This window comes from Megalops cyprinoides, chromosome 4 (genome assembly GCF_013368585.1).
Source record: "Megalops cyprinoides isolate fMegCyp1 chromosome 4, fMegCyp1.pri, whole genome shotgun sequence".
Lineage (NCBI taxonomy): Eukaryota > Metazoa > Chordata > Actinopteri > Elopiformes > Megalopidae > Megalops > Megalops cyprinoides.
The window spans coordinates 24699616-24710519 of record NC_050586.1 but is presented as its reverse complement, the minus strand read 5'-3'; the positions used below and the strand labels follow the sequence as shown (position 1 = coordinate 24710519).

At 39.9% G+C, this 10904-nt stretch overlaps 1 protein-coding gene across 1 annotated transcript; it reads right to left on the bottom strand.

Moving 5' to 3' along the window:
- Positions 1 to 538: 538 nt before the first annotated feature.
- LOC118776176 (protein SFI1 homolog) lies at positions 539 to 10836 on the bottom strand. Its single transcript, XM_036526287.1, has 13 exons — positions 10804 to 10836; positions 10317 to 10413; positions 9850 to 10010; positions 9005 to 9079; positions 8084 to 8158; positions 6565 to 6741; positions 6053 to 6267; positions 5800 to 5895; positions 4954 to 5155; positions 4714 to 4783; positions 2809 to 2968; positions 2236 to 2335; positions 539 to 749 (listed from the first exon to the last, which is right to left on the bottom strand). The coding sequence occupies exons 3-13, from the start codon at positions 9940 to 9942 to the stop codon at positions 633 to 635; spliced, it is 1380 nt and encodes a 459-aa protein (XP_036382180.1). The 5' UTR covers positions 9943 to 10010; positions 10317 to 10413; positions 10804 to 10836; the 3' UTR covers positions 539 to 632.
- Positions 10837 to 10904: the final 68 nt, after the last annotated feature.

Here is a 10904-nt window from a genome sequence, read left to right as displayed (position 1 = left end):
CAAATGTCATTGGACTCCTGTTTTAGGAAGCCTTAGCAAATCAGCTAAGTCCCCCCAACCAAGCAAATCCCTTCAATCTGCAAATCCTGTCCAAAGACTCCATTTTGAGGAATCTGAAAAAGCTGAAGCTGATGTCTCCATCTGAATTTTGAGTTTGAATTTTGTTTTTGTGAATTCCTTTTTTGTTTATGGTATATACATGTTTTACATTAATTTACTTTCCTAATGCATTGTTGTTTTTACTCAGTAACTGTCAAATTACAAATCTGAGTTTTATTATCTTTTTATTTACTTTTGGTACTTTAATGGTAGTACAGGAGCTCAACATCAGGTTTTAACATTATTGCAAAATCAGTATCACAAAATAACATAATATATTAATACTATAAAACAATAACATAAATTGATGCAATATTTTTGTTGTATAAAAACAGCACAATACATTTTACAGTTCAAACATACCCACACATACAGTACCCAGAGTAATACCAATAAAAAAATTAATTAATCAGAAGGGTTGGTTTTCACGCTGTTCCATTCGAAGAGCTGTTGTAGTCTTGCTCAAGTTGCATCACAGCAGTTTAAATCTTAGGGTCCCACATGCATGATAGAAGCACTCAAGTTCCCTCTCTTCAGAGATCTGTATCCCTAAGCCTGCTGGCAATGTTTTTAATCATGGTAGCGTATTGCCGCATGACTGGTTTCTCCTCTTCCAGCTGTTTCGCCAACCTGCTTATCCGGGCCTCCAGCTATGAAAGACAAATGTATTAGCTCCCTGTAAAAGGCAGTGTATTTCTTAGCAGACCATTGAAGATTTGTGAGAAGTGATCATATAGGATCTGCCAATCAAAATAAGACATTAACAGTTTTTAACACTTTAGTTTTGCTTTCTCCTTTATCCCTTATGTTCTGCCAGTTGTTTTGAATCCACGAATGAGCATTATTCAGTGTAAAATCAATTTTATACTTTCCTTCAAATAAGATTAGTGCCAATTATCACAGAACAATCAATATACAGTATAGTGCCTTCCATATTTATTTTTACGCCTGCTTATATCAATAAGAAACGTGATACATGCGTAAAGAGCTGTACTGTACAGCAGTACTTTTATTAGAGACAGAAGACTGTGACTTCCTCACATTTTATCGCCATAGTACCAGGAATTTCAGAAAGCAGAGATCAACAAATTTTTTCTCAGTTGCCCAGTTGTACTAAAAGCACAAATTTAGTTCCTTGTAGTTTATCTGTAATATAAAGTGTGTACTTATTTCACATGCTATGATCACCTGTGTGTTTGATTCACAATTTATTCTCTCCATGCAGAGATGGGGTTGTCCTGGCTTTTTAGGTTCTGTTTTCTGTAACTGTACAAACTCTTCAAGATGATTAATGTAATTGAATTATTGTCTTCAGAAACATTGTCACTGCATGTCATCCTATCCCAGTAGAGATATAAGTGAGTGGATATCTAGTTCAAATCTGGAAACCTTCATACCAGGATCTATGCTGAGCTGCTGTCCCTGCCCAAACTGCATGCTACAACTGCATTACGCTGTTTGAGCAGTTGTGAGAAATATAAACATGGTAACAATACAGTTTCTTCCAAGACATAATGAAAAATTAGCTACTATAGCTGACTGACTGGTTAACTAGCAGGCTAACCAGTTAGCTAAAATAAGATGGCTAGATAAATAACAAATTTACTGGCATGTGGCTAACATTTGTGATGGGGGTTACATTTGCTAGCTAGACAGTTATGTTTCAGACACATATTGCTACAGACTTTCTAAGTTGTAAACAGAGCCGAAGCTGACATCAGCACTAATTTACTGCAGTGTGATACAGACAAGTCTGGCAAATCAGTCAAACCAGGTCAGGCAGTGACAGTGGTTTTACATGCTTGTTTTCAGATGAACAAGTCTGGAAAATCCAAATGTCTTCTACTTGCCTCTCCCTAGGTGCCTGCAGGTTACTTGGGTGACATTCGTGAAGCCATGCCCAATCATCAATTGTTGCTTATTTTGCTGTAGTACGCTGGGGAGCTCATTGTGTGAAAATAATCACTGTTGGTGTGCGGGTGTATCAGAAGATTGCATTCTCTTTCACCAGGGCTGCTGTATGAGTGCTTCTGGTGTCTAATATGCAACTGGCAATTCCAAACTGGAATGACAATGGGGTGGAAATGTATGATGAAAAAAAAAGTTCATTTCTTAACACTGTATTCAGAGCCTTACCTCCTCCAGTTCAAGTCTAGTTGTATGGCACTCTGTCTCTGCCAGATTCGCATTTGTGTGTAGCCAGCTTCTTAACACCTCTGCAAGTCTACGCCATGACCTGCATACAGACAAACTGTGAGTACATTCATCCACATAATATTGGACATGCATGTGGTGAAAGGCAGGCCAATGGATGATACTAACAGGGCACTTCAAAGATGACTAACATTTAATGAGAGGGATCAAGACAAGAGACAAAGTGTGATAACAGTACTATTCCTTCAGTGGGTGGGGTGTTTCTGTTGATTGTGAAAACTAACTCACTTACAGGGAATTCTTGGCTACAATGATCAGATATGGCTATTGAAGAAAGACCAATAGTGAAAGGCGTTTTTCAGATGCAGGACATTTACTGATCACATAATGTGGCAGTAAAAATAAGAAGAAAAAAGTTTTGTAGGTTTCATTTTTGGTGTGATGGGATTTAAATGTCATTTTCAGTGAGCTGCTACAAAGTTGCTGAAATTAACATCAGAAGACACAAGAGACCACCAAAAGGATATGATGAAATAACAAGGTGAAGACCCTTACTGGAGCTGCTTCTTCTCCTGCTGAAAACGATGCATCTCCTGTCGAACCCTGAGCAGCTCTTTGGTAAGGGCAAAGGTTGAGTAAGGACTGGGCTGTGGGTCCATCACATTCATCCCCATCTCCTCCACTTTGTCCTTATTGCTTCCCTCACAAACACCACCTAGAACATTAAAGGCAAACTTCAGCATTCAAGAGAGTGTGTACATGTGATTGTCTTTTTTTCAGATTATCTCTATGGGAACCAAAAAAAGCTATTCATGATTGTTTTTTTAACTTCCCTTTAAGTCTATTAACATCAAAAATGATAATCGTATAGGCCTGGTCAAAACTTAATGTGAATTCGACTACTGATGCATGAAGACTGTGGTGCCAGAATCTATACATGTTTACCCTGGTGTTCACAGTGTTGATCAATATATGATAATTATTGACATCCTTGATATTGTCACACTAATTCACTGTGCCTGGTCAAACACAGTTAAGATGTGTAGCTTCTCAGATGTTCTCAAATGCCACAGTTGTTTCATGGGCCTGACTTCATTTAACATTGCTGCAACATTGTGTTTCATTGACTCCAGATAAAATACTTGCAGGAAGTTTACATTTATGAACAATCTAGCTCTCCTCAAACCAAGGTGATGTTGATGGATGCTCCAGTAGGAACACAAGTTTAATTGCATTAAAACAACAATTAATTGCATTAATCCTAAAACTAATGATATTTCATCGACACATGGAGCGCCCAGACAGAAATCCATGTTTTTACAAACCAGCGTATTGTTATCAGTGGCTGTGTCATGATAAAGAGATGTTCACAGAGATGTCAGGAACCTCAAGAACAAAGAGTGTGAGTGTTTTAAAATACCCTCTTCAAATCTTTAATATAATAAAAGCAGCTATGCTTTTGCAAGCTCAAAGCTTCAGTGTTTCCCTTTTTATTCCACATTTAGAAAACAATACCAATAGGGGATCATGTGTTTAATTTGGTACTAATTCATTATTTGCGTTTAATGCAATTAACATGATGTTAAACCCCTCTGTTGCTATTCCCCTGGTCTGGTATGTTTTCTTTCCTTTTAGGAGTGCATATGGGCTAGGGGATGGCAGTGGAGAAGCGTTTAATCACCTTATTGTCCACACCTGGTGCTGTGCTGAGGCCTTAAAAGGTAGTCTCAGCCCAGGTGTGGAGCAGCTGATTTACCCATCTTACAGGCATTTCTCTGACTGTTTTTGAATGTACAATTGAACATTATTCCCGATATTCTGACTACCTCTGATTACCATATATAAAATTTTACAACAAAGTCATTCTGTTAACTTGTATCACGTCTAATTAAGGCCCTGTATCACCTATCCTAGGAGAAATGGGGGTGTGTAGATTGTCTGAATATCAAAACCTGATGTACATGCAGTGAGATATGCAGAACATGTGCTCAGCTCTCGCCAATCTAAATCCACCCCATACAGAAGCCCCTCGAATTTTACAAAGTACATCTGAAAGACAATTGAGAGCATGTCTTATGGTCAACTGAAAGATAAATTCATCTTTTTGGACATACTAATCGGTATTTGGTGGACAACATGTCCCTGTAAATTACTGACTACATTAGTGAAGCAATGTCCATTTTCCAGTCCGTGCTTAGCTAAGTGTGTGCTGGCTGTAGCTTACTGTAGCTGGACTGGAAAACGTCATAATGTTCACTATACTGTTGTCCTTTTTGGAGACCACACACCATTATGTATCCCAACCAACTGAAATCCAATGTTTGGGCATCCTGCATTTTCTGCCCTGCATAACTATTGGCATTCCTGATTGTTGCTAATGGCTTCAGAAATTGTTTACCACTGGTCTGTGTACATGTGCAAGCCCTAGTATATGTATGTGTTTGTGCTGAGAAGAGGTACCTGTGGGAACAGGCGGCTGGCTGTTGTTGAGTTTCTTGTTGGGCTGGTTCACTTCCCTTTGGGAGCTGTGCTGCTTAATCAAGAGTAAGAAAGAAGGAGAAAAAGAACAACAGAGAAAAAGTGAGAGAGAGCTAGGGAAGGACAACAGAAAGGGAGGTTATACTGAACCTGAAGTGAAAAGAGGCATGGCAGAAACAATATACTCATTCTCAGCAGTCAAAATAATATGGCCCTTGCTACCGTTGTTACTCCAGTAGTCATGAAGGAGGAAGGGGGCAACAATTCCTGGTCAGGGGGCTCATGCCAGCAGCCAGTCTGTCCAACAGGTGGCGTTTCTTGTATGGTGGAAGTTGTTTGAAATAATGGCTGGTCTAGGGGGGAGGCCTGGCCTTTTCCATCCCTATCAGATGTACAGATAGGATGGGAGGGTAGCAGCTGGGTACTATGAGAGAAAAGAAAGAACAGTGGGTAACTGAAATAGAAATACAATTATACATTTGACTGAACTAGTATGACATACAAATGGTGAAATATCATGCATATTCAAGAAGAAAAGCAACAGTCTACTGTCCCTCACATGCCACAATTGCATTCCATATAGTAGTCATATGCCTGTTGTGTGGGACACACACTGTACCTACTGTATGTATAAGACACTGTGTACCTGCTGTATGTATAAGACACTGTGTACCTGCTGTATGTATAAGACACTGTGTACCTGCTGTATGTGTCAGTCACTGTGTACCTGCTGAATGTGTAAGACACTGTGTACCTGCTGTATGTGTAAGACACTGTGTATCTGCTGAATGTGTAAGACACTGTGTACCTGCTGTATGTGTCAGTCACTGTGTACCTGCTGAATGTATAAGACACTGTGTACCTGCTGTATGTGCAAGACACTGTGACTCATACACACAGCAAGCACACACTGTGTACCTGTTGTCTATGAGGCACAGTGTACCTGTTGTCTATGAGGCACAGTGTACCTGTTGTCTATGAGGCACTGTGTACCTGCTATGTGTGAGATGCCGTGCATCTACTGTGTGAGAGACTGTAACACTTTTTTGTGTAGCAGGCACAGCGTACCTGCTTGGTGTGGGCCTCGGTGCCACCTCTGTATCCAAGGAGTTTAAAAGGTGGTCAGGTATCCGTGGCTGCAGACTGGATGCACGCACAAAAACCCTGAGATGGACACACACACACACACACACACAGTCAAAGGCATAAATCATAACTGCCAAATATACATAACATAGTCCTTTCCCATCCTGAAACAGCATGTATGAGGCCTGTATACACAGGGAGATTCATCCTGCAGCTAAGATAGGTCACCACTTACCACTCATTGGAGGTACAGTCTCTTGGCCCTTGCTCAAGAGCATGCCCCGTTGAGGTGTCCTTGCTAGTGCTCTCTGATGCTGAATCAGGCACTGGCAGACAGGAGATGACACTCTTCTTGTGGTGCCTGCTCCTGCAGCCGTCTGGCTTACACAGAGCCTGCTGCTTCCATCGCATGGCACAATGCCTTACAACACTCTGAAGTCGACGGGCGCTCTGCGGGACAAACAGCCACCGTGCAACTAAGAACGCATACAAAGACATCGCCCAGTTTCATATAAAAAGTGTGTGTATAGCACAGTGTACTTGCTGAGTGTGTGTAGCACAGTATAGCTCTGGTGTTCATAACACAATGTACACACTGTGTGGCTTCCACGAAGTACAATACTTGCTATGAGTGCTTGAGCTGACTGCATACACACATACTTATATATACAGCAGGAACAGTGTGCTAAACCCAGTGTCCGGTAAATACAGAAAGTACACTTATACGTAGCCCTTCTCCAGGCCTACCTGCTCCTGAGTCTGCAGTGCCAGGCTGACACGAAAGCTGCCCATGTCTGCAGTGTAGGTCAGGATATGTGCTACACCCTCCCTTAATAACTGGTCCCGATGGAACTGGGCCGCATGGGCCAGCCGGTCTCGCATCTGGCGCCTCTCCACGATCCAACCTCTCCAAGCCTCCATTACCTGGAATGGATAATTCTATAATGAGTGAAGACAAGGATAACTGAGCTTGTCAAGTTTCTGGACAGTTTGCAGAGCTCCCATACAAATACAAGGTATTGTATCTTAAAATTTCTAAAGAGAAGAATAAAATATGGACTTGGAAAAATATAAATTGGTTAATCCATTTCAAATGGATTGTAAATAACTGATTAAAAAAATTAAAATGACTGGTCTTCTAGCTTAGGAGTGTACTGCTGCACTTGTGCGTGATGGCTTTGCCAATTTTTTTTTCTTGTAATCGTTTTGAGTACAACATGAGGATTATGCATTAGCTAGAGTAAAATGAATTTGCCAGTCCCAAGTAAGTGGTTAAAATTACTGTGGGGAAAAGAGTTCTAAGAAATCGCAGATGTAATGTCCCCAGATCTTACAAATGAAACGTGGATTGCAACATACATCTTGAAAACACTTTGTATGAATAAGCTTGCCACTTGTCTAAGCACTGCAGTATCATGACAATAACCAAAACAAAACAAAAAACAGACTCCTATTAGGTGATATATCATGTTCTTCCCAAAAGACATGCCCTGTTTATTTACAATGTTTTGCGAGGATCTGGAGAGTACAGGTGTGTATATTATATTCCAGTGACTTTTTGCACTAAGGTAAACATATATAAACAAATATACCAATAATCATGGCAAAACATTTTACTGATTTTAAACCATTTAAACATGTAGTTGATATGTGCTTTGCCCAGATTAAAACATCGCAGCTTCCTTAGAGTAATGACATATAGACACATTTTTGTTAAAGTAAGAAAAACTACCATAGTTAATCGGCAGATATACAGACTTATATGTGGCTATATATCTCACTAGCAATGCCCATGAGCAAAGACAGGAGATGTTCATTAGTTTTCCAAAGACTCATAATAGTTCTAAATGCGGCTGGTCTTCTAGATCCCAGACCTGTGATTTAGCTGTAAACAATTTAGGAAATTGAAGGTACAGGTCAAACAAACAGGAGGAAAAAACAGCTAATTCAAGTAACAACTGGAAGTTAACACAATAAACACACCTCCACAACACCTTCCACCACTACAAATTAGTGTATCTTAGATTGTAACTGTAATACTCTTAAAACCAATAATAAAATCCACGCAAATCCTAACCGATCAGGTTAAAGGAAAGTTAACATTCGCTCCAAATTTATGAGATAGGGGAACAATACGATGCTATTTCTCTGGTGATTTGGGAAACATTCTGGCGAAAACGTTTTTCTAAGGCTTGGGGTCTGGGCTTAAAATTGGTTAGCTTGTTTGTTAGCTGTGTTGCAGTGTTGTGGGACAGAAAAGTCTTACCTTGGCCTGCAAGCTGAGCGACCAATGCCAGAGAGCCACCTCTGTATGTTCTGCATCATCCCGCCTGAGTATCAGCTGGGGGGACCGGTAAAACGGCACTCAGTATGCCATTATAAAGCCTTTTTCAACAACCAGCGTTATAACAGTGCCATGAATAGTGGTGTTCACTAGGAGCATTATTTTGTGATCTTTGATTCACTCGGGAAAATCCACTGTGCAACATGTACAGCCGTTGCGACAATCTCACTTGTAAAAATGCACTATAACAAATACAATTTAAGTGACTGACACAGGTAGATGCATAGCTTACACTGACTTCAAGCAGCTTTTAAATGAACTGTCATTGCTTTATTTTTTGCTATTTTGAAAAGGTTATCTGCTTTTGACCTGTGTATATTGCACTACAAAAATCCAATGGCGGCAGCCTTCCACTGTCATGTACGATTATTTGACACTTTGACAGCACTTGCTTCAGATGGTAAGATGAAAAAAATTGCACAGCCCATTCACATGAAATGATGTGGGGGGAACACTGTGTAGCATTACTTTGTAACGGTGCTTCTTTTGTGTCAGTCAGTGCTGCCCAAATTGGTTATCACAACTTTAAGCTACTTTCCAATGTACACTTTTAAGGGTAAACCTAGTGTTTGTACAAGTGAGTAACTTCACTGTGTTTTGAACATTGGCAGCATTTCTCATTGAGATTTTGTTACACTTATGTTTTATTAAAGTTTCACATTCAAAAAAAACAATCAAATTAGGATACAGTAATATTACATTTTGAAATCTGTTTTTTGTAGTTTAAATTTTTGTGTATGAAATCACAAACCAAAAAAGGTATGAAGACCATTATTCTCAATATTCTTGCCATGTTAGAAAATGCAGACCAACAAGCACATCATGACTGACCTCCCAGCTCACCTGTCTTTTCCAAAAGGTGAAATGGTGCAGGCAGATCTTACGTTCTTGAAACCCGTCAGCCTGACCTTTCATTGCCTGGAAAATAGACACACGTATGTAGACACTAATGTAGTCACAGTAAACATCATTTCACTTCACAGAGGCAGCTCCATAGGTATTATTGTGACAGACAGCACCCCTGGCTCTTGCTTCACTCTCTATCCCTAGGCTGCAACCAACAACAGTACTCTTATATTTACTTTATGTATTGCAAGTTTATTACATGTAGGTGGACAAATCCACAGTCCGAACAAGTGCGACAAACATTTTTGTTCCAGACTACCAAACTGTGATGTGATGTTCTGCATGGGCGAAGACTGTATTTTTTTAGTTAATACAGAGATTGGAAGTGTGGGGGATTGCATCTGGCTGTCTGGTCAATGACTCTCAGCATGGCTCAATCTTTTTGTAAGTCATATATCTAGAAGTCATACAAGTCATGTAACAAAGACGACCTAGATTGGATAATAATGATGCAAAAAGTCTAAACGTACCTATTGGAAAACAACTTGTAATTGTCTATGCATTATGGATTTTGATGGTAACATGACATTTTTAGCATACTGGCTATGAGACAAAATCCTGGTTAGAGTTCTTATGAAAAACTCTGAAAGAGGCTTAAACTTTGGTGCTTCAGAAATAAAGGTTAAAAAAAAACCTGTGAGACTAACTGTGCTGGTGGGATGGGTCTACTGGTCATCACTACCGCTGTATCTCAATATGTGCAGTCTCTTAACTAAATATTCACACTAAAAGTATATGACCGGTGTTGGTGCAGACGTGTCAGTCTTTGCAGTCTTTGTCACCTTTTTGTGTTTGTGCTGGCAGTGTTGCAGGTGCCAGGCCCTCAGGCTGCTTCGGAGGAGAACCCTGTGGTGATTCTGTCTGGCCTTTTCCATGCCCAGTCTCTCCTCTGATACCTGACTGCTTCGCTCCCTCCATTGCTTAAATGCCTGCTGTAACTTCACTGAGAGATGGAGAGAGTCACTTTATATCTCTGTTCTCCTCATCTCATCACTTTTCTCATTCTGTACCCTTCATGTTTGAATGAATGAATTGATTAAATAAATAAATACAATTGCTTATTTCATAGTACTACTAAGCCGGTCAAAATATTATTGAAATATAATCATTATTTAAGCAACTGAACAATTGTCAAATGCATTCACTCCCCGTTTCCATACTAATGGATAATAACTTGGTCAAGCATGTAATATTTCTGTTTTCCTATCAGCATTATTTATCAGGAGAATATTGTTATATTTCTCCTTACCTCGTTGCAGGTGAGCCTGTGCTCCCTTCACAGTCTGTTCTTGTTGGTGATGAGAGTACACTCTATGAGCAGTGACCTCCCTCCACAACAACAGCACCTGAAAGTATACAGTTCATGGTTTGAGACAGGACAATGCAGCAGGTCATAAACAGATGTATAAGCCCCTATTAACATTTAGGCCCAAACTGATGTAGCACCAAGCAATAGACATAAAGCATTGTTTTCTGTTACTATACATTAATGCACAATTATTGTTGAAAAAGACAACACCTTTCATGGATAATACTGTGCATCTGTGCTAAAATGATTTTGCAATATTCAGAATATGGTTACCTTTTTGAAGCAAGCTAACAAGAAGACAGAAAGTTTAAAGTGGAGGCAGACAGTTTATGCAGAGGATTTCTAGAATGAATACACTGCACAAAATGTACTATTAAAGTAATGAAGAACTGAGAAATCCCCTGTCCTGAGGCACTGTACCAGGTACCTTGGAGAGAAGAGTGTGCTGGTAGTGTGTAGTGGCTCTGTTCTGTTTGATCTTCTGCCCCTTGGACACAGCTGCATTCTCCCTCCATTCACACAGCACTT